Source organism: Ceratotherium simum, chromosome 21 (assembly GCF_057802395.1).
Source record: "Ceratotherium simum simum isolate JZ-2026a chromosome 21, ASM5780239v1, whole genome shotgun sequence".
Lineage (NCBI taxonomy): Eukaryota > Metazoa > Chordata > Mammalia > Perissodactyla > Rhinocerotidae > Ceratotherium > Ceratotherium simum.
The window spans coordinates 1,915,418-1,942,874 of NC_141920.1; the positions used below are offsets into that span (position 1 = coordinate 1,915,418).

At 48.9% G+C, this 27,457-nt stretch overlaps 2 protein-coding genes across 11 annotated transcripts in view; both read right to left on the minus strand.

Moving 5' to 3' along the window:
* Positions 1-1,112: 1,112 nt before the first annotated feature.
* On the minus strand, positions 1,113-20,900 carry MTG2 (mitochondrial ribosome associated GTPase 2). 4 transcript variants are annotated; one of them, XM_087445031.1, is made up of 8 exons: positions 15,414-20,735; positions 15,237-15,305; positions 12,000-12,209; positions 9,971-10,118; positions 8,953-9,068; positions 7,759-7,977; positions 7,355-7,493; positions 1,113-6,586 (listed from the first exon to the last, which is right to left on the minus strand). In XM_087445031.1, the coding sequence occupies exons 3-8, from the start codon at positions 12,201-12,203 to the stop codon at positions 6,192-6,194; spliced, it is 1,221 nt and encodes a 406-aa protein (XP_087301157.1). In that variant the 5' UTR covers positions 12,204-12,209; positions 15,237-15,305; positions 15,414-20,735; the 3' UTR covers positions 1,113-6,191. The 4 variants fall into 4 exon arrangements, with proteins under 4 accessions (XP_087301157.1, XP_087301156.1, XP_087301158.1 ...); XM_087445030.1 differs by lacking the exons at positions 15,237-15,305; positions 15,414-20,735 and adding an exon at positions 20,883-20,900; XM_087445032.1 differs by lacking the exon at positions 15,237-15,305 and having other exon boundaries at positions 20,039-20,735.
* A 585-nt stretch (positions 20,901-21,485) lies between these two features.
* SS18L1 (SS18L1 subunit of BAF chromatin remodeling complex) overlaps positions 21,486-27,457 on the minus strand; it is a 34,686-nt gene continuing 28,714 nt past the window's right edge. Inside the window, exons 10-11 of one of the 7 annotated variants that reach the window (XM_087445036.1) lie at positions 25,071-25,198; positions 24,233-24,397 (exon numbers count right to left, since the gene is read on the minus strand). In XM_087445036.1, coding sequence (XP_087301162.1) covers positions 24,371-24,397; positions 25,071-25,198 — 155 coding nt within the window. In that variant the 3' untranslated portion in view covers positions 24,233-24,370. The other 6 variants (XR_015555539.1, XM_087445038.1, XM_087445035.1 and 3 more) reach the window with 6 other exon arrangements.

Here is a 27,457-nt window from a genome sequence, read left to right on the forward strand (position 1 = left end):
CGCTGTATAGACGAGGGAAACCAGGGGGAGGGAGGGACACACATCACCTTCCCCCACCCCCTCCAGCGTAGGCATCACTGCCCATACCCCCAGTGCTGAATGTAATGTATAGTGGCCTGGGCTGGGCGACCTGCCTGGACCAGGGCCAAGGCAGAAATCCTGGCCCCCAGGCCACGGCAGAAATCAGCATGATTTCCTGGTGCTGCAGAAAATATCGATCCACCTGGTGCCCATGGATTCTTTTGCAAAGAAAGACTCTTTCTCTAAGGAACTGAAGGATTCCAAGACAGAACGAGACCACCCAGATGCCCCATCCCTGGCACCCACAAGTTCGGGAGCCTGTGGACCGCGGGGTCTCCAGGTGCGAGTGGCAGCAAGGTCACCCAGATTCCCCCTAGCCTGAGTGGCCCTGTGTGCCCTGGGCTGGGTGGCATGACGGTCCCCTCTGCCCAGTTTGGTCTTCCTGAAACACCAGTGTGGCCCGTTTCAGAAGAGGCCTTGGGCTGGGCTGACCACCAGAGCCAGCCCAGCAACGAGAAGGAGAATGTGAATAACATCAATGGCAGACAGTGCCGGCACACTCGAGTACCCCCTGAGGGGGCTCATTTACCCTCGGGGTGCCAACGGATGGGACATCGTGGGGTTCCAGGAAGTGGGCTGCAAACTGATTCATTTATGTGTTCATCTAACCGCATGTGTGTATTCTTTCAATAACATCTATCAAGAGTGCCAGGCATGGGGATAGTTTTGGGGACACAAAGGGGATGATGCCAGCCTGTCCCCTTGGTCTCTGTGGAGCTTGTCAGAGAGCAGTGGCCTTGCCAGTGTCTGTTTTCCTTTTCCTTCTGAGATTGTTGTGGGTTCACGTGCAGTTGTAAGAAATAACAGAGACCTCATGTGCCCATCACCCGGTGTTCCCAATGGGCACATGTTGCAGAACCGCCGTGCAGGATCACGCCAAAATGTTGACCTTGGTGCAGTCCTTGGACCTCTCACCTGCACTCGTGTGTGTGTGTGCACACGTATGTACGTCTGTATGTGCGAGTATGTGTGCTTAGTTCTATTAATTTTTTTATTGTGTCAAATGTACACAAAATTTACCCTTTTAACCATTTTTAAAAATAATTTTATTTATTTATTTATTTTCCCCCAAGGCCCCACTAGATAGTTATATGTCATAGCTGCACATCCTTCTAGTTGCTGTATGTGGGACGCGGCCTCAGCACGGCCAGAGAAGCGGTGCGTCAGTGCGCGCCTGGGATCTGAACCTGGGCCACCAGCAGCAGAGCGCGTGCACTTAACCGCTAAGCCACGGGGCTGGCCCCGCTTTTAACCATTTTTAAGTGCACAGTCCAGTGGCATTAAGCACATTCACAATGTTGTGCACCCATCACCACCATCATCTCCAGAACGTCACCCTCTCAAACTGAAATTCATTACCCATTAATCACTAAGTTCTATGAGATTTCATCACGTGTAGATTCACGCGACCACAGTCAAGACACAGAACATTCCCCTCACAAGGACCCCTTATGCTGCCCATTAGGGCCACAGCCACCTCCCCACCACCGACCTCTTCTCCATCTCCACACTTGTCTCAAGAACACCATCTGAGGGAATCACAGCATGTGACACTGAGCGCTGGTCTCAGCAGTCTGCTCCTTTCCATCACCGGGCAGGGCTCTCCACTGAGGGGTCTTTGATTGTGTCCCATTAGTGAACATTTCCGCATGTACTCCAACATACGTACGTGTATTTATCTGAACTACTATCTACCCAGCATATATGTCCTCAGGCCTCCGGGTGCTGGTGCTGTCCTGGCCCTGGGACACAGTCCAGGCAGATGAGGTGCTGCGTGGGGGCAGGAGGTGATACATGCCAGGTGGCCATGTGAGCTGTGACAGGGCTGGCAAGGCCTAGGGCGGGCCCCAAGTGGGTGGGACTGTCTTTGATCAGGTGGTCAGTGAGACCTCCCCACTTGGAATGCGTCTCATGGGGTATCTGGGGAGGTGCATCTGGGTCACAGGGAGCAGTAGCGCAAAAGCCTAGAGTCTGAAGGTGCCCTTAGTGTGGCCAAGAAACAGCTGGAGCAGAGGGAGGGAGAGGGAAGGCAGCAGGAGTGGGCGGGTGAGTCGCTCCCAGGGAGAGGGTGGCCCAGAGAGGGTGCAGGAAGGATCCACGATGTACAGGGATCACGCCACATGGTCTGTCATGTGGCGATGATGAAGGGACCTGGGCACATTATAAAGTATACACAACATCAAAATGAAAACCGGTGCTGCACTGATTTGAATAGCGTCCCCCCAAAATTCACATCCACTGGAACCTCAGAATACGACATTTAGAAATAACGTCTTTGTGAATGGAATTAATTAAAGATCTCAAAATGAGGTCATCCTGGGTTTAGGGTGGGCCCTAAATCCAATGACTGGTGCCCTCATGAGAGGACACAGAAACACCATGTGACAACAGGCAGAGACTGGAGTGATGTGGGCGACGCCTGGGGCCACCAGAAGCTGCAAGAGGCAGGAAGGATCCCATCCAAAGGCCTCAGAGGGAGGGAGGCCCTGCTGACACCTCAATGTTGGACTTCCAGCCTCCAGAGCTGCGAGAGAATCAAGTTCTGTTGTTTTAAGCCCCCGGTTTATGGAACTTTGTTCTGGTAGCCTGAGCAGACTAACACAGATTTGATAAAACTTAAATTGGACACCCTAACTCCTTCCACAGCACCACCTGCCCTTTCCCGAGACGGAGCTGGGCTTTTGAAGAGGACTCGAGGGCTGCAGGCTCACAGGGTGTGCCCCCAGGTCCTACACCACCAGGGCTGCCTGCCAAGGAGCCCACGGCCATCAAGTCCAGAGATGGCTGAGCCAGGGGTGCCAGCGGGTCCAGACCTGACCAGGCCACCCCGAGAGATCAGTGTCTCCAGGAACCTGGATGGAGATGCTCCAGGCTACGGCTCGGTCCGCACCTAAGCTGCATAACAATGCAAACTCCAGCCCAAGCCACTCCACACAGCTGGTTTGAAGCAACCACTGTGTCACCCAGATCCTGTGGGTGGGCAGCGGACAGCTCGTTTTTGCCTCAATGGGCCTGTCACTCGCCAGCAGGCCAGCCTGGGCTTGGTCACATGCTGGGTGCTGGCAAGGTCCGAGAGGGCAGAGGGAAGCTGCAAGGCTCTGAGGCCTCACTGGGGGCCATGTGGTCCCTTCCTGGCATCCTACAGGTCACAGGCCAGCCCAGGCTGAAGGCGGGGACAGACCCACCTCTCACAGGACAGGCGGTACAGAGCTGTGGCCATCTGCGATGATACAACTGGGTTGTCCAGGTTTGTATGTGCTCACGTGCTCACACGTGGTTTCCGAATTGGGTTTCTGGTCCGGAGATGAGCACGACCTTCTCCCTCTGAAAACAGGTGAGCGGCCACCTGCTCCTACCCGAAGACCCAAGGAAGGGAAGAGCCTCTACAAAGACAAGGGAGGGCAGACAGGACTTCCACAGAGGCCGGCAGGGCGGGCCGAGGGCAGGACGGCGCAGCACCCGTCCCCTCCTGCACCCTCAGGAGCCCTGCAGGAGCCTGGAGGTTTGTTCTCTGGAGCAAGCAGACATGGGAGCTTTGGAACTGGGGATGCTAGGCCTTAGGGCTGACAACTGGGAATTCAGGAAATTCCGCACCCTGAAGCTTGGGCCTCCCATCTTCAGACATGCTCCCAGAAAGGCTGTGAGTAGCCAGGTAACAGCTTGAGGCAGATGCTCAGAGAGCCTCTGGAGGGTGACTCTATCAACAAGAGGAGTAAAGGCAGAGGGGAGAGGAGCCAAGGTGGGGCAGTCCGCACCCGAGGCAGGAGTCCCTGCAGGGCACTGAGCCCACCGTCCACATGGGAACATGAGGCCGGAGGACACTGGAGAGGGAATCTCCAGGGAGAAGGGAAGCTGGCTCGCAGGAGTGTGTGGGAGACGGAACCAATGAGGGAGGGACAGAAACAATATCCAGACAGAAAATGAGGCCAGTAAAAACAGGCGGATGGCAGCTCCCTGGAAAACAAGGGCTAGGCAGGGACAGTTGTGCGTCTTGCCCCATGGTGCATGCTCCACAGCCCAATACCGATCCTAGATCACGTGGGGTGGCCACGGGGGGCAGCAGCAGGGAACGTGACGTGAGGAAGCCAAGTCCCTGTCCACAGGGCGGACGACAACAGGTGGTGCCCCAAAACAGCTGCAGAGCTTTCAGAGCAGATTAGTTCTCGAGGACACGGCTGGAAGGGGCGGCTCCGGCCTTGGCGGGGATTTGAGGGAGGTGCGACGGGGACTGCTGTCTCTCGGCGTGAGTCTGAGCACTCACCACTTGCCTTTTAGAAACATTTTCAAACTAAAAGAAACCTAAATGCACCTAACGTCAGCCACCACTCACTCGTTCATTCCACAACAATTAATCGGGAGCCTTCTCTAGGTCAGGTCCTGAGGCTCCTAGGGGCACAGGCGAGACCAGGACAGAGACCCTGGCCGCCAGGGCTCTCTTGCCATCCCACGACATTCCCTGACGGGTCAGCCCCAGGGAGGCATCTTGAGTGTCCGCCCTCCACAGAGTGCCATGTGACCAAGATGAAAGACTATGGATAATGAATGCCACTCAGGCCTGGGGTTACTCTACAAATCCCGTGTGGCGGCCTGAGAGAGAGAGAAAATGGATGCAAAACCATGTCTGGTTTCCAGAACACAAGGACCTCTTAAATTATAAGACATTAAAATAAAGCTTCTCGGAAAGGACTCTTGTTCTAGCTGCAGTTTGGAGTCAGATCAAAACTGAATTGCTCCTGAAAGCTCAGGCGCCGGCTTCTTATTCGAGGGGTGCCCAGCCCCCGTGTGCAGAGAAGACACCCAGCCAAGCGCACCAGCAGCCAGGCCCCCCGGTGACCCCATGGCTAATCTGCAAAGGGCCAAGGGCCCTTCTCCCGATGACCACTTCATCCCTAAGGGCCCTCAGGGACATGTCAGAAGCATCAGACTTTATTTGGGGGAGAGGAAAGTTCTAGAGCATTTTGCTGGACAAGCCGGTTGGCAGCAGCTGAGCTGCCCTCACCGGGGCCACCTGCAGTCACTGGACACTGGGGGTGTGGGTGTGGCTCCCAATCAACACTGAATGCAAAGGCTTGAGCCACGTGACAGGAAAGAGGTCGCTCTCTGTGCACAGCAGCCTCTTGGCCACCATCCCTCCTGGAAGAACGCTGCAGTCGGCCCCCCAGGGTTCTCTGAACTAACCACCAACGGTCTGGTCATGCTAGCACCGGCCTGGCCCAGGGCCAGCGTTCTCTCAGATGCCCAGTAAGAGATGAGTGGAAATCCAGCCCCACATCCCAGGTGGATGTTGCCTGCCACTTTCTCACCACACCCTGGCCACCTGGGGGGGGACAGCGCTGACGACTCGCCAGGCCCCCACCACCCTTAGTTAATAACTCGCTTGCACGCACCGACTTGAGTCAGGAGCCGCGAGTCCCTGGGTCGGATATTGGGTGCATTCAGTCGTGCAGCGAACGCCTCGATTCTTTTTGGCATTCAGCCCCCATAGAGCACAGTGCAGCGTCTGGGAACAACAGGGAGGCGTCGTCCTTGTTGCTTTCCTCAGACGGCAGCCTTTGAGAAGAGCTCTGCACCTGCACCCTCCCGCCTCGTGGCGCCTGCAAAGGCTTCCAGTCCCCTCGCCCCCCTGCAGCACAGAGCACATCCCTGCAGAAACCTCCGCTCTGCAGGGCGTGTAGACAGCTGTGGAATCAGAGGTCGACCCCCGTGACAGCCACTGACATGTGTGGGTCAGTGCTGAGAAGCCCGAACGTGCGCCTCGGGCACCGGCCCGCCGTGCTGCTCTGTGCACGCTCCATGGCATCTGATAGCGTCAGCCAGCAGCGTGGGCCCTGCTTACAGGGGTGCTAATCAACACAGACGAGCCCATCTCGTCTATCAGTCAGCACGATGCCGGGTGCGGGCAGCACTGGGGAGCAGACTGCCAGGCGGCACGAGTGTCCACCACCAGAGAGGTCCCAGGCCGAGGGCTGGGGGGGCATTAGATGGGGAGCCCCAAGCTGACTGAGGAGGGCAGACGCACGAACACCTCTAGTTCCGTATAAGCTGCCTTCTCGTCTCCATCCCGAGCTGGCGACACTGAGTCAGGTCTTCCCTGTGCGGCAGCCCCACCGCTACCACCTGAGCGGCTGGCGGCCGCGTGCCAGCTCGGTGGCCACGTGGTCATCGTGGAGGTCCTTCAGGTGCAGCAGCAGCTCCTCCAGGTTCTCCCCCGTCACCGCCGACAGGGCGATGGCCTTCTGGCCCAGGCGAGCCTGCAGCTCAGGCAGACGGGCTCTCGCCTGAGGGAGATCTATCTTATTTGCGACAATTGCATGGGGCCTCGCAGACAGGCCTTCTTCATATTTCTCCAGCTCATATTTCAGATCCTCAACCTGAGTCCATGGCTCTGGCACCGAAAGATCCACCACAAACAAGAGGAAGCAGCAGCGCTCGATGTGCCTGAGGAAGGCACACCCCAGGCCCCTGTTCTGGTGTGCGCCTCGGACGAGGCCCGGGATGTCGGCCACTGCAGAAGACAGAGCAGAGGCGTGGGAGGGGGACCTGGGCTACCTCTCGGCCTGATTTCCTGGGTTCCAAGACCTGCCTTCAAGGAATGTCTTGGAACTGAAGTCATTCAATTTACTGTCCAGTCACTCCTCAGGCCAATGGCCACCCGAGGCTCCCCAGCTTTCAGTTTTGCAAAATGCTTTGCAATATGTGGGGGACAGGCATGATGATGGATCTAATAAGGAATATTTAACATATTCCAGTCTTTCTGGATTCAAAAATGATTCAAAAAGGGGAAAGTGGCTTCCTGTAATCTATTAATAACGTGATTACCAATAGAAATGATTATAGAGTACTTTGTAATATAAAGTGCTATACAAATAACATTACCAGCAGGCTTACTATTTTTAATGGGTACATTATCTTCTGGAAAAAAGTTTTCTTCTCTCAAAATGGTACAGGGAAAGCTTTAAAATCACATGCTGTCTAGACGACTGATGCTGGTGAGTTCCCCATAGATGAAAGAGAGGAATAGAGACCGGGACAAGGAGTAATTTCCTCAGGTTTGAAATTTAAACTCAAATTCCTGAACTATTGGTAACAGATGCCTGGGGAATGGGATGGGAACCAAATCTAACGCCTAATTTTGATAGAAAACTACAATGGCTTAAATTAGGAAAAACAATGCTACATCTGAGACGGGAAGCTACATTTGAGAGTTACATAACTAATGTTCTGCATTACATCATCTAAACCAAACCTTTTGAGAGAATTCTGGAAGTTCTACCTGCTATCTGTTGGTGGTCTTCATAGTGAACAATCCCAATGTGGGGGTTTAAGGTAGTGAACGGGTAGGAAGCCACGGTGGGTTTCGCATTTGAAATAGCCCGGAGAAGAGAGGACTTCCCCGAGTTGGGGAATCCCACCTGGAAGAAAGGACAAGACCCTCTATCACCATCTCAGAGTCTGTAACTGACCAAGACCAGGGGAGAGTTTCAGGATGGGGAATCAATGACAGGTGAGAGCACAGGCTCCTGAGAGTCAACAGGACCCTGATGGGAAAAAGGTGAGCTGCCAAGCTGTCACTCTCCTCTAGGCCTGTGCCATGTTCTACCACCAGGGGCAGATTTTTCTACCATTAGGTGTGTAAAATGCCACCTCCTCCAGCCTGGGGCTTCAGGTGACACCCACCATCCCGGCGTGGGCCACTGTCTTGAGCTCCAGGAAGAGGACTCGCTCCTGCCCAGGCTGCCCGGGGGTACACGTCACGGGGGCGCGGTTATCGTTGGCCAGGAAAAAGCGGTTGCCCTTCCCTCCCGCTCCCCCCAGAGCGGCGATGTACTCATCACCCGGGCGCGACAGGTCAGCCACGACTTCATTCCCCTCCTTCACCAAAGTGCCCAGGGGGACCTGAAAAATAATAAAGCATTTATAGAGCCACAGAGATCACATGAGGAGAGCAGACTGGGCCTAGCGTATTTATCCAATTTTGGAGGGGGGGCATGGGAGAGGAGAGGGGGCACAGCTAAGTTCCCCACTTCACGGAACTCCAAAGGAGCAGAAAAAGGTCCCAACTCTCAAAGGGATTCTATGGGGCTGGTTACACTTCCTGCAAACTGCCTAAGTGGTTTTTTCAAATAGCGTTTCTAAACCATCAGGGCAAACTGAAGCATCCAGAAAATGCTGAGACAATCTGAGAAGATTAAACTCTCCACTCATAGAGGAGATGCCCCAAGAGGGTCAGTACAGAGGGCGGCTCAGGGACCAGAGATGAGAGGAAGAGTGGACCCTGTGGGTTCCCTCTTCTTATTATAGTGTGTGTGTGTGTGTGTGTGTGTGTGTGTGTAAGAGGGTTCCCTCTTCTTATTATAGTGTGTGTGTGTGTGTGTGTGTGTGTGTAAGATCAGCCCTGAGCTAATATCCATGCTAATCCTCCTCTTTTTGCTGAGGAAGACCGGCTCTGAGCTAACATCTATTGCCAATCCTCCTCCTTTTTCTCCCCAAAGCCCCAGTAGATAGTTGTATGTCATAGTTGCACATCCTTCTAGTTGCTGTATGTGGGACGCGGCCTCAGCGTGGCCGGACAAGCGGTGCGTCGGTGCGCACCCAGGATCCGAACCCGGGCCGCTAGCAGAGGGTGCACACTTAACCGCTAAGCCACGGGGCCGGCCCTCTCTTCTTAAGATATAATTATTTTGTGACTTTTTGGACAGGTCACCCACGCACTTGGTGTAAAATGAGTACAAAGCCCTGTCCGGGGGTTTGCTTTGTGGAGGACAGCTGTACGTTTCACGCCAAGGAGGCCCCTCTGGACCACACCATGGAACCTGAGGAGCCTGATGCTCTAGAAACGGGAACAGTGCGGGCTCTGCAGCCTCGACTTACCCGGACGTAGAGGAGAGCGCCATTTTGCCCAAAGCAGTTTTTCCTGCCACCGTCTTCTCCGCCAAAACCCTGATACCGCGACAGGACTGACGACAGTGACTTGACTTGCTGGTCAACTAAGGGCAAGAGCAAGCAACTTCACCCTCCCTTGCGTTAAAAACAGAATCATCTGCATATTGTTAGCTTTCTTTTGTTCAGTTTAAGAACGTTAAGAATGCATATGGAAACACGGAATGAAGTTGCAGAAGTTACTAAACTATCAACACGATTTTTTTTTTTTTTTTTTTGGTGAGGAAGATCAGCCCTGAGCGAACACTGGTGCTAATCCTCCTCTTTTTGCTGAGGAAGACTGGCTCTGAGCTAACATTGATTGCCAATCCTCCTCCTTTTATTTCCCCCAAAGCCCCAGTAGATAGCTGTATGTCATAGTTGTGCATCCTTCTAGTCGCTGTACGTGGGACGCGGCCTCAGCATGGCCGGAGAAGCGGTGCGTCAGTGCGCGCCCGGGATCCAAACCCAGGCTGCCAGCAACGGAGCGCATGCACTTAACCGCTAAGCCACGGGGCTGGCCCCAACGTGATTTTTTAAAAAGCTAAAATCTTATTCTGAAAAATTCAGAATTACCCATCAATTTAAAAATAGCCACTTTATTATGTTGTGAATGTTCACTAAGTTTACCAGTTCACTAAGCATTTGTGCTCAATGTGTGCTGACAGTAATCAACACCCATTCAGCACTTACTGGGATGGTCACCTAACTGTATCCTTGGACATACTGCGCTATGTTAGATTCTCTGATACTCACTATCTTTGTGTTCCTGAAATTTAAAGAAAAAACACTATCAAAGTTGGGTTTTGGTACATGATTTAAACGTGAATATCCACATAATTTAATAAAAATGATGTCCATACATCAATTTTTGAATTCAAACTCCCATTAGGATAAAAAGGTGGAAACTTTCTGCCCCAAAGACATGTGGACACAGCGATGTCCCCCGAGCTCCCCTCAGGGTACATGCCTCTCAGGATGACATGGCCGCCGTTGCCTCCGTCACCACCATCAGGGCCTCCAAACTCCTTCCGGGGCTCGCTGTGGAAGCAGCTCACTCCGTCACCTCCACGTCCCCCGCGGACAAGCACTCGGCGATGGTCCACAAAATGCCTTTTCTGCAGAGAGCACAGCATGTCCCGGGTCATTATTAACCCTGCAGTCCCTTCAAGGACGAAGCAGCCATTGAAATGTACTTTTCTGTCTATGACAGGCTTTAAAATTAGAAGTCAGTGATATTAATATCACGAATCTCTCCTAAAATGCAAAATATAAGAAACAGTTCCCACAAGTCACTACTATTTGTAGGCGAACGTAAATCAACTATGCAGATGTAAGAAGTGGTCAGTGTGGAATATATACTCGACAACAAATTCAACCTAAAAAAAACAAGGGTGGTTTAGACAATACTCCTTAAATAATGCATCCTTCCAGGTTTTATCAAATAGAAACATGTTATTGAAATAAATAACAGGGACCAATAAATAACTTTCCCTTAATACTAGAGAAAGTTCTAGTTCCTTAGGATGCAAGAATGAATGTGAGAGTTAGACTCCATGGTCGATTATCAGATTCCAACCGTGAAGAAAGGACGTTTTCTGCAGCCTGACTGAATAGGGCCCATATATATATATATATATATATTTTTTTTTTTTTTTAAATAATTTTATTTATTTATTTTTTCCCCCAGAGCCCCAGTAGATAGTTGTATGGCATAGCTGCACATCCTTCTAGTTGCTGTATGTGGGACGCGGCATCAGCATGGCCGGAGAAACGGTGCGTCAGGCGGCGCCCGGGATCCGAACCCGGGCCGCCAGCAGCGGAGCGCTCGCACTTAACCGCTAAGCCACGGGGCCGGCCCAGGGCTTATATTTTAAATGGAGTGATGCAAATAGAGTCCCTTATCTCAGAGAAGGTTTTTCTCCAGGTGCCTAAGGGAGGTGCAATCTAGCTAAAGAATTAAATCAACTAGGTTAACGTTTCATAAATATTAGCTCCTACTACACGAAGTCCAGCTATCGCTGGGGCTAGGGGGCGGCACTGGGATGCCACCCCGGCCAAGTTGTCCTGAGGAGCCCGCCTGCTTCCGGCACACGTGCGCAGACAGACGTGGCTGTCCATGCAGGCTCTCTGCTGGGGACCACGACATCTGCATTTCCATCCACTACTCCCTAAGCAGATTTTTTTTTTTAAGGAAAGACACAAATATTTTAAGATTCTTTGGCACCACCACATGGAAAAATCATGAATTACTATTTCAAAAACTCAATGTATAATTTCACCAAATGCCAACATAATCAAAATCAACTTGATGGAAAAAAGCACAACTGATGAGCACTGTATGGAAGATAAAACTTAGATTCAATTTTCACATTCTGGGGAAGAGACAAAACCATGTGAAAACTTGAGACATTTGAGTACACACACCGACTGCCAAAGTAATTTTTCCACAGGAATTACTGTTTGCCCGAACAATGTTTATCTGGAGCCCCCATTTGGGAGAAAATGAAGTGCGTCATAAACATGTATTTTTTTGAATTTAATTAAAGATCATTCATATTTTAAATAGAAGGTTTTGGTAAACAGAAAAAAAAAAACTTGTAAGGCTTAAACACCTGTAAAATTAAAGGTCTATTTCCCCCTCCGATGTTTTAAACTAAGAAATGTTCACACATACTTAAGAATGTACGTACTACGTACGTCAGATACACAGGCTAATGGTAAGCAAGCACCCACACACCCCTCCTGGCTGAAGGGAAAGAACATGGTCGACACTTCTGGAGCACCCTGGGCACCGTCCCTGGTTTGTGGCAGTTTTTACGACAGCACAGATTAGGCACACACAGGCCTTCATCTCATGTCCTCATCTTCAAGATGCTACATGTGTCCCCTCAGTAACACAATCAGGATAAACGAAGATGATAATGAGAACTCAAAACAGCGCCCTCTGCCTTCTGAGAGAGAACTGCAGGCAGTTCCTTCAAGTTTACAAGTCTCACCAGTTTCTTCTCAGAGAGCAGTTTCTTTCTGGGGGGTTCCTGATGCTTGGTGCAGTCTGCACAGCCGACAGAGAGCAGCCTGGGAGAAGCATGCTGTGGAAGGAGCCGGCTGGGCCTGAGGACCACTCGTGCGGATGGAGTCCAGCGCCCCATGCCTTCCAACAGCACCCGCAATCTTGCTGAGAAAAGCCTCGAAGGTATCATGGCTCCCTAAAAGTCAAATCGGCAAAATAAGATACCTGGTTTAAACCTGAACATCACACTGAAACTAAAGAAAAGTGCCTGGCACACAGTAGAATCCCGATGTATGTTTTTGAAACAAATAAACGAACTGAGGAATATGACTTTTTTATGTCACTCACCACTTTCGACCCCGAGTTATAAAGGGTCATCTGCCCCTACCAGCCTATTCACTACCTGGGGGCCAGATCTGTGTACACAGGATTTAAGTCATTAAATCTCCCACACACTGGATGGAGTCCTCTATGGAACATCAAATACAGGTGTCCCCGCTATCCGACAGCGGAGCGTCCCTACGAAACCTTTCATAAGTCACAATGGCATAAAGCGAAAACGCTATTTTCGCTTTTTGCCTTTTTTCGTAAAAGCAAAAATCCTCTTTGGATTTCTTTCGGTTAATGAAAACAGGTACTGATACAGGTCTTTCATAAAAGCGAAGTGGCATAAAGCAACCTTTCAAAAAGTGGAGGATCCTTGTATCTGCTAAATGAAAATATTAAAAAGGAAATGAGCCTCAAATCAAAATTACTTAAAAGTGAAATGCCCATTTATTCACATGCTATTTTGTTATCTTGTGCAGTTTAAAATGGTCAAGCTGCAATCCAGTGAGAATATTAAATATGGAGTGCACTCAGACTCTGGACACAACCTGCCACCTCTGCCCCTTGTCCCCAGTGCCACCCAGGAAATTTCACCCATGTGTGCTGCCTAAGTCTGCTCATCTGTAAATGGACAGGGCTGCGAGGGTGGGGAGAGTTAATTCACGCGACCGCACAACAGCAGTCCATGTGCGGACTCAGTGTGAGCTACTTTTCACTAATTAAGAGCCGTTTAGGCCATTACTCGTTCATCAAACAGCTTGCGACTGTCCCGCATCTTGCAGGTGCAGAGGGTGAACGTGAGGGAGCCTCGGACCCTGCCCTCTAGGAGATGACAGCCCCTGCCTTCACTGTGAGACTGAACAGCCACCCACTCCCAGATGTCCCTACTCTGTGGTCACACATGTGCACCTAAAAGGAAACGATTAAGGTTTTCCTCCCATTTTTAAGTTTTTTATATATATATAGAAGGGGATATAAATATACACATATTGTTTAAAAAATAGTTATAAAGACAGCACGCGCCGAACAGGGCAGGTGAGGAAACGGAATCTGCCTTTTCCTTACAAGTCCCTCCCGTGTGCCTCCCATCCACACCCCTCACTCCTCCGGCAGAGGCAACACTTTCTTTGTGGGAGGTTTTCTCTTAGCAAGGCCCTGAAAAGTTTTGCTTTTCATTTGGAAACAATCACAAACTCGCAGCAAAGCTGGAGCACAGCATAAAGAACTTCTGCTTCCTGAATCACTTGAGGGTAGGTTGCCGACCTGACCCCACACCCGGAACACTCCAGTGTGCTCCCTGTGGACAGGGCATCCCCTACAGAACCAGGGGTGACCTCCAAAACCGGGCCACCCACCGCGCCGCACCACCACCACGCTCACACCCTCCCAAGTTTGGCCAGCTGTCTGACAGCGTCTTCCCCAGCAAAAGGGCCCAGTTCAGAATCACGTGCTGCGTTCCGCTGTCGTGTCTCTCCAGCCTCCTCAGGCCCGGAACGTCCCTCAGCCTCTCCTTGACTCTCATGCCCTTGACCCTTGGAAGGTCACAGCCCAGGTGTTCTGCTGCACGTCCTCGTTTTCTGGGACGTGACGTCCCCTCGTCATGAGACGTGGGCGATGCGTCTTTGGCAGGAATCTCACACAAGTCCCGTGGCCTCACTCGCCCCTCCCTCGGGGGCTGGGTTTCCTTGTCCTTACTGACTGCACTCCAAGCTCCAGCCCGGTGGTCCCCGCCTGCCCCACCGTCAGGGCGCTCCTTCCCCGGTGTGGTCAGTGAGGACCTCGGGGGAGATGCTCTGAAACTGCGCACATCCTGTTCCTCGTAAACTTTCCATTTGTTCATTTCTATGGCCTCATGGCTTCCTATTCTATTCAATGAGCTACACTCTGCTACTATCACTTATTTTGATGCTCAAGTAGTCTCCAGTTTGGTCAGTGGAAGCCCATCGAGCTGGCTTCACTGTCCTGTTGACCTGTGCCCATCAATCTTTGAGCACTTCCCTGTTTCCTGGCACAAAATGTTCCAGGCTCACCCAGTACTTTCTCTGGCTGGCCCTGAAATCAGCCTTTACTCCAAGAGCGCTGGTTCCTTTCAGCAGAAAATGGTATTAGAAGCCCATCTGCATGCTGGGCGTGCTCAGGGCTACTGGGGTGCTGCTGCTCACAGATTCCCTCAGTGGACAGGGCTGGGGAACAGACGACACCTCTGTAGTCACTGCTACACCCATCCACCCCTAGTTACAGAGCAGCGTCTGCTCTGAGTTCACCCCTACATGTCCAACTTCAATTCTACACCATGAGGTTCAGTCTAATTCTCTTCCTGTCTTTGCAACTCCATTCTCTGACTGTCAGAATCCTGCTTCCATTATCCTCAATATGTTTATCTGTTTATTTGCTCAACTCCCACAGTAACCAAATCCTCACCTCCTCCACACAGGTGCTCTCCCCTCCCCACATGGGGCTGCCCCACCATGGGGACACCCTCCACTTGTATCTTACCATAAATGTATTTTTTTAAATAAACCTTTATTTTGGAACGATTTTAGATTTACAGAAAAGGTGAAAGATATTCCCATATACCTTTTACCCAGTTTCCCCTAATATTAGCATTTTATGTGACTGAGGTACATTTGTCAAAACTAAGAAACCAACATTGGTGCGTTATTATTAATTAAACTCCGGATGGCATTCGGATTTCACCAGTTTTCCCACGAATATTCTTTTCTGTTCCAGGATCTCACACTGCATTAAGCCATCTTGGAACAGTATTTTTAAAGTGCTGAAAGAAAAGAACCGTCTGCCCAGCATTACACACCCAGTGAAAATATCCTTCAGGAAGGAAGGCGAAATAAGACATGCTCGGATGGTGGAAAACGAGGAGTCTTTGTCACCAATATACCTGCTCTAGAAGAAATGCTCAAAAATGTTCTTCAGGTTGAAGGAAAATGATACCAGATGAAACCCAGATCTTTAGGAAGGAAGAGAGAGCAACAGAAATGGTAAATTTTTATAAAAGACTATTTTTTTTCCTCGTAAGAGTTTTTAAATACATATGACAGTAGGAAGAAAAACTCACTTTTATAACATTGTCCGGCGGGTTTCCATGTGTGCAGACTTAACCACACATGAAAACGTAACAAGCAGACAGGGAGGGGATTAAAGGGACCAGCATGATCCCAAGGTTTCTACATCTCTGTGAAGTGGCACATCTTAACTCTAAGCCGACTGTGAAAGGTTTGGTACACGTACTGTAACCTCTAGAGCAACTGCTAACACATCACACAGAGACACAGCCAAACAGCTAACAAGTAGCTGAAATGGAATGCTAAAAACTGTTCCAACAATTCAAAAGAAAAGGGGAAACAGAACAAACAAGACAGACGAACAGAAAACCAACAATAAAATGGTGTGCCTAAACCTAACTGTACATGTTAACTCAGATAAAACACACTTCCAGAAAAAGGGCACTACCTAAGAGGAAGAAAGACATTTCATAATGACAAAAGGAATAGTTCATCAGGAAGATCTAACAATTAAAAATGTGCATGAGCCTAAAAGAGCTTCAAAATACATAAAGCAAAATTTGACAGAATTAAAGGGAGAAACAGACCATTCCACAACGATGGAAGCACATTTTAATACCACTCTCTCAGGAAGCGATAAAACAAGTACCTGAAAAACAAAACAGTCAAAAACAGTAAAGACAGGGGCTGGCCTGGTGGCACAGCCGTTGAGTTGGCGCATTCTGCTTTGGTGGCCTGGGGTTTGCAGGTTCGGATCCTGGGTGCGGACCTACTCATGGCTCATCAAGCCATGCTGAGGCAGTGTCCCACAGAGAAGAACTAGAAGGACCTACAACTACATACTGGGGGCTTTGGGGAGAAAAAAGAAAAAAAGAGGAACATTGGCAACAGATGTTAGCTCAGGGACAATCTTCCTCAAAAACACCCCAAAAAAACAGTAAAGACGTAGAAAACCTGGATAATACTATCAACACTGGTCTATTGACAACTATAGAACAGTACATAACAACTGTAGCATGTACATTACTGTCAAGCGCACGTGGAACATTCACTGAGATAGACAACATCATGAGTCATAAAGAAGTCTCAAGAAACTTAAAAGGAAAGAACTCAAATAGAGTGTATTCTCTAACCACAATAGAATTGAAGTCAATAAATATAAAATATCTAGGACAACCCCAAATATCCGGAAATGAAACAACACTCTTCTAAGTAATCCAACAGGTAAAAGAAGAGATCAAAAGAGAAATTAGAAAATATTTTGAACTGAATGATAATGAAAGTACAACATACCGAAATGTATGGGATGCAGCCAAAGTGCTGCAGAGGAGGGACCACAGAGCTCCAAAGGTTGCTGTCAGTAAAGAAGAAAGACCTAAGATCAGTGATAAGGCTCCAAATCAAGAAACCAGAAAAGCAAAGTATATGGAAGACAAGAAATAAGAAAGAGCAGAAATAAATGAAATAGAAAACCGACAGACAATGGAAAAAAATACCACAGCCAAAAAACTGGCCCATTGAAAAGATAAACAGAATTGATAACCCTCTAGTTAGACTGATCAAGAAAATAAGAACACGAATCACCCATGTCAGGAATTTAAAAAGGTTATCAATAAAATCCTACAGACATTAAAAGGGTAAAAGAACACCATGAACAACTTTTTGCCAAAAAATTCAACTTCTGTGAAATGTACAAATTTCTCGAAAATGCAACTTACCAAATAAACACAAGAAGAAACAGAAAATCCAAATAGCCCTGTATCTACTAAAGAAATTGAATTTGTTATAAAAGAACATTCCCCAAAAGACAAGTGCAGACTCAGACTGTTTTACTGGTAAATTCTATCAAACAATCAAGGAAGAAATAACAGCAACCTTACACAAACTTTTTCCGAAAACAGAAGTGAGATCACTACTCAGCTCATATTATGTATGAGGCCAGCAAAACCTGAGTTCCAAATCCTGACATTACAAAAACAGAAAATTACAGCCCAACATGCCTCATGAATAGAGATGCAAAGAATCCTTAACAAAATAATGTCCAGTCGAGTCCAGCAGTACAGAAAGGATCACAAAGCACGACCCAGTAGGATGACCCCTGGAACACAAGGCCTCCTAGGCAGTCAGAACCCCACCCACCCCCTTATACTGGCAGTCACACACATCTGACAAAAGCCAACACCCATTCATGGTTAGGAAAATGAAATGTCACACAAACTAGGAATGGAAGGGAACATCTTCAAACCGAGAAAGGGCATCTACAAAAGGCCTACGCTCCATCACACTGACTGGAGAAAGACTGACTGTCACCCCCGGGATGAAGAAAAAAGCAAGGATGTCCACGTTCACTACCTCTGTGCACCACTGTCTTTTAGACACTGCAATAAAGGAGTAAAAAAAAAAAAAAAAAAAAGGAAGAAGTAAAACAGCAAAAGATACGATTGTTTCCATAGAAAAATCCCAGGGAAATCCATAAAACGATGATTAAATTAATAGATGAACAGAGCAAGGTTGTAGGTTTCAAGGTCCATATACAAAAGTCAGTTGTATTCTTATATACTAGAAGCAAACAACTGGAAAATGAAAGTAAGAAAACAATCCCATTTATAGTAACACCAATTACAAAAGTACATTTTTTTGTCCAGTGGGTTTCCTAGAAGTACGTTTAACAATAAACATTTAAGACCTCTACCTCACTCCTGGCAAGATACTGTTCTAAGTATTTTTCAAGGATTCACTCAGTCCTCATAACAACTCCTTCAAGAAAGTACTTTTATTACCCCCATTTTCCAGATGAGGAAACTGAGGCAAAAAGAGGTGAAGTGACACACGCAAGGTCACAGAGCTTTTAGATGGGAGAGGTAGGCATGGAGTGTGAAAACAGGTTGTTAGAGGGAAAAAGCCAACTCAGCAATCATCAATAGACGCACACCCACGGCTAAGCCCACTGGAAAGTGATGCCATCCACCCTGGCTGTGATGGGAACCGGGCTTCCTGGCATTCGGGACACAAAACCTGCAGAAGATCAAGTGCAGAGAAGGTGATCAATTACAAAGCCAATCAGAGACCTGAACTCTGAATCTTGCCTAATTTGGAGGACTTCTTCCTTTGCACCGTTTCAAATTCTGTTTGGAAAGATCAGCAGAAGACATACCTGAGTGACGTGGCTCTCGCTTGCCAGGCAAACAAATTCAACTGTTTCACACTGCTATTTGGTCTTTATTCTCCTTCCCATGCTCTACCTGCGCTGTGCAAAATGGTAACCACTAGCCACATGTGGTTATTAAGTAAAACTTAAGTTACTAAATGATATAATACATATATAATATATAATTATATAATATCAACTTAAATCATTAAAACTTTTTAAAATGTAAAAATTCAGTTCCTCAGTCACACAAGCCACATTTCAAGTGCTCATAGCTACAAGTGGCCAGTGGGTACCATATTGGACAGCACAGATTAGAACATTTTCATCATTACAGAAAGTTCTGTTTCATGGCTCTGGTCTACACTGTGCAGTAGGAACTCAGAAAAGTGAACTCAAATTCCTCGTAGGAGCATCTGTTCACCGGGCCCAGCAGAGTACAAAAGATGAGACAGCGGAGAACACCCAGGGTCCAGAGTCAGAAAGACTTTATGATTAAACGCCGGGGCTTTAAAAATGCCAGAAAGGCGCTCACTACATGGCAAGGGCTCCACTCTAGACAATGTTACTTTGTTCTACAAAGTGTTAAGCTCCTGGAGGCTCCACAGATGTTATTTGCCAGGAACCTCTTCTAAACTTTGTGAAAGACAACATGAGCGGAGCCCTATTAAAACAGAGCAGCCATTTCAGAGGAATTGCCTCACATGTCTTGTTTTATCTTCCAAACTGGACCAAACCACCAACGTCCCAAGAAGCCAGTAAAGACTAGAACACCCTGTTTGTAAGACCGATGAAACTGGACTTTGCCGATGACCTGATCGATAACCCATCAATGGAGTCCAAGTCTAGCCTTCTGCCTGATGACCGCATCTCCAGGCAACCTATGAAGTACAAACCCAGCCTGAGCTCATCCAGCACCAGTGAACTCTTCCTTAATACAACTCACCTCGTCTTCCTTTCTTTTTCCCATGAAAACACTGAGCCCCTCTCCTGTAATCAGGACACTATTTGGGTTTCTACCTGAATTTGCAAGTCTTTGATCCGGAAATAAACGCCTCTCTGCCTCTCATTTTGGCTCTTTATTTTTAGGTTAACAACCTCCTACAGAAAATTTTAAATTTATTCCTTACAACAACGCTATGAGGGGGTAATGCTGCATGCTGGATATCTTCCGTTTGCTTTTCTAGACCCACTTTCCATCCTGCTGTTTCAAGAGCCTGCCCTGGGTGATTACCCTTGGCTACCCTGCCCTCCCGCAGAGATGGAGAGAGGAACAGGAGGGCGGGATATGGACTTCCCTGCTCCTCTCTGTTTCCTGGACTGAAGGTCACACCTCCAGTCAAGGAACCCCTGTCTACACTGCCCCCTCCCCTTACCCTTTGGGTCTAGGGCTAGAAGCAACTCCACTGTCACTAGCTCCAGGTTAAAGCACGGACTCTGGTTTCCCCACACGCTCCCTTTGCACAGTGCCTTTATAAACCCTCCTTAAATCAGCTCTTGCTACAGTGCCCCCTGATTCCTGACCCTTACTTTTTTATGCCCATTTTAAAGCAGTGGAGGCTGAGGCTCAGAGAGGTTAACAAGTCCCTTGCCCAAAGTCAGTGTCCTCCGGCCTCTGGCACACGGCTGCACCAGTGTTTACAGCAGGACCTTCAAACTGAGGTCTGCACACACCACGACCGTCCAGGGAAGCGAGGCAAAGGTAATTTTCAAGGAATCGATCTTCTGCTCCTTAACTATTAATATGCTCTCTTTGCTAAAACTTATCTGCCTGAGAGCGAACTTGCATTTAAAAGACTTTTCTCTTTTCCTCTTCCTCTTGTCCGAAGGGCCCTCTCCTTCGCGAAAGACACTCTAGCGACCAGGTCTAAAGAACACGCCTGCCTCGTCACCCACGGACCTATGTGGACAAGGTCCCTGGTGTCCGCGCCCACGAAAACCTACACCAGGAGCGGACTGACAACAAGCCGGTCTCACTCGGCAAATCCAACCGCGGACAAGCGACCTGGCCGGACAACAGCAGCTCTGAGAGCTGCGTTCACAACGAACTCCACCTGTGCGCGGTGGGGTGGTGATCAGAGCGCGCACACGCCGCTGCTCTGTGCACGTGTCCACACTAACAATCGCGAAGACACCCCCGAGGCAGCGCCCAGCACGGGGCGCGGGCACTGTGCCCACGCCGCCCGCCGCAGGGCTCCGGGGGCTCCGCGGGCGCACGACGCCACCGCGCGGGTCGCGCCGAGGCCCCAGAGCAGCGCCCGGCGGAGCCCCGGGAGGACGCGGGCACCCCCTCCTCCAGGCACCCCCGCCCCTCCGGGGAACACAACGCCCGTCCCCGGTCCCTCCAGGCCGCCGGCGCCGCTCCCGGACTCACCCTCTCGGAAGGGCACATCACTTCCGGGGTCGCGGGGGAGTACTTCCGATGTCGGCTCCGCCCCCGGCCCCTGACCTCGCCGCCCAGGTCGGCCCCGGCCGCGCCTGCGCAGGGCCTGCCCAGCGCGCATGTGCGGAAGGTGTCCCGGGTCCGCGCCGCGGGCTGACAGCCGCCAAGCGGGTCCCCGGGCGGGCGCGCGCCTTCCCCGGAGCGAGGGACGAGGGGGCCACGGCGCCTCGGGGGCGCGGTGGCCGGGGCTGAGGCCGACACGGAGAGCGACAGGGCGTGGGGCCGGGCGATGGGCGGCGGGTCCGCTCCAGCCTGCGTCCACCGCCTGCGGACTCGGGCTCGGCCAGCCCTCCTCCTGCCTCCCCGCGGGTCCGGTCTGCGCCCGAGGGAGTCCGCGTGGGACAGGGGACGGTGTCCTGCCACTGTCAGTCCTCACAGGACAGCCCCCGCAAAGCCCCTCACGGCCAGCTGGACTCCGCCCAGGAGTCAGGCTCCCTGGAAAGGTGACTCCATGGCGACTGCACGACAGCCAGCACGGTCCGAGCACAAATCAGGTTGTATCTCATTCACTTCACAAAAACTCTCTTTTGGGGATGATTTTTGAAGAACCAGTTTATTAACAGATTACACCAAAAGCATAAACAATTTAGACACCAAACTGACTTAAAAAAAAATGAACCGATGAAGATGTTTTTCAAAAAATGTACCTGTGCTCACAAATAAGACAAATTTGACCTTTTCAATAAGTAGAAATGAAGTATGGCTAAAAAAATTTAAACGGAAACAGAAACAGTCTTCCTCTTTGTGCAACTTTGAATGGATGCCCGATATTCAAACCTATGTATATAAAAACTCTGACAAAATCAGAGGCTCACTTAGGCTCCAACTATATGAGCATATTAAGGCTTCCCTTGAGGTCCCGGAGACCTTGTCCACCTTAATGCTGTTTGTAATGACTCTCAGCCTGAGTGCTAAGTACTTGTTAATAGCTGAGGCCACAGATATGTTGGTTCAACAACAAACCCTAATGGGTGATGAGCTTTTGCATACCAATATGAACTTGTCAGCACTTCTGAAAATTGTGGTCATCATTTTTCAAACTCACGACCTGCTGGGTGTCAGGGACGACAGGAAGAAGGATAAGCGTCTATTTCCAAGTCTTCCTTTGCATCTTCACTGGCCTTCTGTAGAAGTAGTCATAAAAAAACAAAGCACCACCCACCACACTGCACAAACAATTCGTTTTCGCCGAAGCTTTTGCAAACATTCATATTACAGAAGAGCAGATATAATACAGTTAGAAAGAACGGCTGGCATCGCTCCTTCCCCACAGTATTACATAAAATGGACAACATTAAATAGACATTGTTATTAATCATTAAATATATGAACACCCAAAATCATGTATAAATTACGAAATAAATGTACAAACTATTTCACAAAGTGCTTTTTAAAATATATACACAACATTCAAGAAATTCTTAATGTAAGACATTTCAGATTGAAGTTTCAGGATAAGTTTTTTAAGTGACCTTTTCTTTCAAAAAGTTTAATATAGCACTTAAAAAAAAAACACATAAAAGGCATATTCCCAGATTGGCAAGGAATAAAAATAAACTATTTTCACAGTTATCTAAAATGTTTAACATTTTCAATGGGAAATCTTAGTCCCTGAATGAGTTTGCAAATTAGTTTTATGGAAAATTGTCAGGAAAGAACAGAACAAAATCAAGGGAGACGACTCCCTAGATGAAATTGCTAATGTGTGTCATTTAGCAATTAACAATTCTCATTTCAGTAATTTAATATAGATATGTATTTTTAAGCCTTTACCAGTGTTAAGGGTTTTTAAAACCCATATACCTACAAAATAAATGCTTTTACCCAATGTGTGTGTGATTCTGTCTCCACAGAAGAGGGGAGAATGTCCTAGAACAGGACTGTATTCGACTGGGGAAGTCCTTTAACCTGAGCTTCGGTTCTGCATCTGTAAAATGGGAACAGTAACCGCCTCCATGTTTCCCAGGGAGGACTGTAAGGATTCATTCAAGCAAAAGAAAATGTAAAAATGCCCTGTAAACTGTAAAGCATTCAACTCCAGATAAAGAACTACTTTTATAAATTTTTAAAACATAAAACTTAAAAACATCATCTTCATTAGACCTGATATATCAAGAATTGGATATTTTTGTATTATCTGGTTGGTCTTGGAAATATGTTGGCATTTATCCAAAGATGTTTTTAAAGGACTCGTAGTAAATATGGATATTATCCAAGTAAAGGTTCATAAAATGTCCATATTACTTATTAGTGAAATGTAGGATTTTTCCTTTGACCATACTTTTCCAAGTGAGCTATCTTTAATGTCTGCACAGAATTTAAATGAGATTTAATGTCCTAGGAATGTAAAAAATTACTCAAATTTCTCTATATAAATAAACCTTTCTTTTTCATTAGGAAGAACACGGTAAAGTTAGTAGGGTTCTTTTCAAAAATGAGATGTGAGTTTCAGATGTCCCTAAAAGAAAAGGAACACTTGCTTGGAGATCTGAACAAGTAGGTCCTGGAAGAAATAATATAAACAACTTGCCAACTGTTTGGAAAATTTGGTATCAATATTTTAAATTATAAATTTAGAATTGGGCATATTAAATATTCAAATCCCAGAAATGACTGTCAGATATACAAGGGCCAAAGTAATTTCAGAGAACTACCCTCTGTTTCAGTGATACCACTCTCCCTGGGTTAGGCTCATCAGAGGTTGCCTTCTTGGATTCATATTTATTTGGAATATAGTCACTGATCCCTCTTTACTTTTTAATACAAAATCACATAACTTTTGGATAAACAGAATTGGTGAGCAACACAGGTAACAAGCAAGCTCTGGAAATGACCATTTACAGCCTTTCCCAATGAAGCATATTTATCCTTTCCAGTGTGTAACAAATTGACCCAAAACATGGAAGATGCCTCCCGCACTCGCATCGAGGCACAAGAAGAGGCTGCCGTCCAGGGATTGTATGCATGTGTCCAGCTGTGATGTAGCCAGTGAAAGATAAGTTTACAACCCACATTACAACTGCATGAGGAGAGTTAGACCTAAGGTCTGTTTATATGAATACGTGGACTATAGCATCTTGTAGACATGTCCCATCACTGGGCACAGAACACTCTGATGACAAAAGGATCCCTAAAGTTGGCTAGAAACATCAAGAAGGGGGACAAAAAAGGGACAACCTTTCCATTGTATGGACATACAATACTATACACAGCACCAAATATGTCACACCATCAAAGCACTGTCTCTCGCCAGCGGTGCATGCTCAGCGTCATACCCAGCATGAAATGTGCACGCTTCACGTGCAGACGCTGTGTGGGGCGAGGGGCAACCAACAGGTCACAGTCCATCAGAACTGCCACCAGCCCATCCATCCCCAGACGGATATGCCACCACAAGGCTCCAACGAGAACCTTGTCCCTTACTGCTGGTAATTTCCATACTGGCCCTGCAAGAGACCAAAACACAGATTACACCTCTACAGTCATGAGTAAAGGGGTCCACACCCAAAGGTAAGACAGACCTCCACTCCCAGCCAACATGCAGGATAAGAAATGGAAGGAGGGATAAAAAGCAAGCCAGCAAGCAGCCTTCTGCCCAGATCTACACAGCAGGGAGGTCACTGGCTTTCTGAAAGCCATCTGTCCAAGCCTGTGGCCAATGATGTACATCAGAGGGTCAGCAAGGCCCGCTACAAGCTCCCCCTGCTCCTCCCATCAGTCCCCTCCTCCCATGGGTGACTGGCTGACAACACGGCTAGATGCAAACTCGGGCTAAGGGCTTTGCATCACTGCCCACGTCGGGGATGATGAGGTAATAAACCGTAGTCAATACGAAATCTGAAGAAGAGAGAATTAGAAAACGTGTCTAGCCAGGCCTCAGGATGGGAGGGCTCCCTGGCCACTGAGTTGATTATCTGACCCTGATGAAGAGTCACCCAGCCAGCTGTGTCTGACCAAGGTGAGCACGTACGTACAGGTAATTTTTAAAAACTTTACAGGCTCAGAGAATTGGAAGCCCATTAGCTCATCTCGTTGTTCCTCATGACCGTTAAAGAAACCTTCATTATGTTTTAACAGACACGGCGGGTCAGCGCATCTGGAAACATCCAGAAAGCTTGCCTGCTCATAGCCGTAAGGCCGCTGCTGCTGGGCGGATGGGCCCGTCTGAGATGCTCTGTAGCTCCCGTACTGCTGGCCTTGTCCTTGCTGGTAGCTGGAGTACTGGGAAGGGGCTCCCTGGGCAGGCCCTGAGGACACACACCAGGCACCGTGAGACCAACCCAGCGCGCCCAGGCCTCTGAAGTCTCCGAAACACCAGCATCTGTTCCTCCTTAACACGAAATCCATACAGCGAAAGCGCTCAACCGAGCTCCAGGAGCCGACTGCCGCCCTCCAGTCCTGTGTGGCCTTTGGCCCGTGCCCCCACCCCCACCGGGCAGGGGCCTGGGGCCGCCCTCCAGCACCCATGCACCTGCTTCCTGGAAGCAGTTTGCGTCAGTTATGGTGGGCACTGTCAACACGTGAGTTGAACATCGCAGCAACTGGTGCAAACTGCAACGCCAGAGAGACAGTGGTCGTTCCTATGAAAACAAAGTGGGAGCCTTGGGAAAGAATTGCTGAAAGCCGAGTAACTTTTCAAAAAAATGCTAATTCATTAGTCACGGTTGTAAAAGGTTGAACAAAAATCTGGTGCCCACCTGGCACCTTTTTTGAAAGCTTCCCAGGTGGTTCTGAGGTGCAGAAGGCGGAGACCCACCGGCCTAGACTAGCCTCCTCAGAGGTGGAAGCTGGAGGGGGAGCTGCGCGGGGCGTGTGGTTTGTGGAAGGACGGAGCCTGGCTCTGGCTGGGGAGTGAACGCAGGCTTGTGTTTAAGTTAAACTGAGATGTTCTGGGCACAGATGGATGGATGTTTCACGACTACTCACTGAACTCACTCTTTGGATGATCTAATCACCTGTTCATTCGGGTCATGTCAGGTAGGATGGCTTTCTCTGGGTATTTTAAATGCTAACAGTTTGTGAGGCCGTCACAGGAGGGCAGCATCAGGAGTCGCCGTCTTGTGACAGCAGCGCCATGGAAAACACCCCAGATTCTGGGGAGCGCAGCCCAGGTGCATCTTGGGGGTGGGTTAGGACTCAGGGAGAGTCGCCTGTGGCCTTGGCAGACACAACCCGCAGGCAAGGGGCTGGGGCTGCGCTGTTTCAACCTGCCCAGGGGGGGCGAGGCCCCCAGAGGACTGCTAGATTAGAGGGTTACGATCCTGGCGGAACCTTCTGCTCTGTGCGGCAGCCTGACCTCAGTGAGACTGAATCTGCAGTCAGCTCATCTCTAGTGGACGGGATTTCTCGCTTTGTTGCTACCGCAGCTCACAAAGCTCCCTCTGCCCACTTTTCTGTCTGAGGGCCCCGAGAGCATGCTCGCTGACAGGATCGCCCCGCTGGGTCTGTAGCAGACCCGCTGGCCCCTTCACTTCAGCGAATCCTTACAGGGCGAACAAAAGCCAATGGATGGGCGAGTGCTGCTGGACGCTACTGCTAGACTGACCCACACGTGGACTGCCTCAGGTGAAAGGAAAGTGCAATTGGGCTCAGAAAATACCTACCCGCACTCGGATCTTGGTTTCTAATACCACTCACTCTCCAATAAAAGGAACCAGGGCTCCCGGGAGAAACGGCTGCTTCTAGGGCTGGGGCAGGGCAAATACTCCAGTCCCAGAAAATAAGGAAACGCTCAAAAACAAAAGGACAGGTGCATGTCATAGGGACACAGGGGCCAACCGAAAGAGCTCCCAAGAGGCAAAGCTGGGACAATTTGAAAACAAAGTAAAGAAGCACTGGATTACAATGCAACGTGAAAATTAACACGCGTGAGTATACACTACTATAAGTGAATGATTTATAATAACGAAGTAAATGAGGGAGAAGAGACAAATCTTCCTTACAGAAGAATTCCCATCTATGTAGATTCCCCTCCTCCCCCGAGTGTGGGCTGGACTCAGTGACTCCCTTACAGAGATCAGAGAAGGGGGAAGGTGGGACTCGACACTGGGGAGACCTGGCAGACAACCCTTGACCAAGTGGCCAAAGTCAACACCAGAGACGAATCATGTGACATGAGGTGATGAGAGGGCACTTTACTCCGTGGTCTTCTTTCCAAAACTCATTAGTGTCATCCTGAGAAGGACATGGGACAAACCCAACCTGAGGGATGTTCTACAAAGTACCTGCCCAGTCCTCCTCGCAATTGTCAAGGTCAAGAAAGACAAGGATTTCCGAGAAGCTGTCACAGCCCAGGGGAGCCTAAGGAGATGTGAGACCAAACGTCATGTGGGATCTCAGACCGGTCCGGGAACAGGAAAGGACATGCAGGGAACAAAAACTGGTGAGATCTGAATAAACTGAGTTCAGTCTGCAGCAGTGTACAATGTTGGTTTCTTATGTGACAGTTGTCCCACAGTGACGGATGAGGTTAACAACAGGGAATGCTGTACTAAACTCCCAGCTTT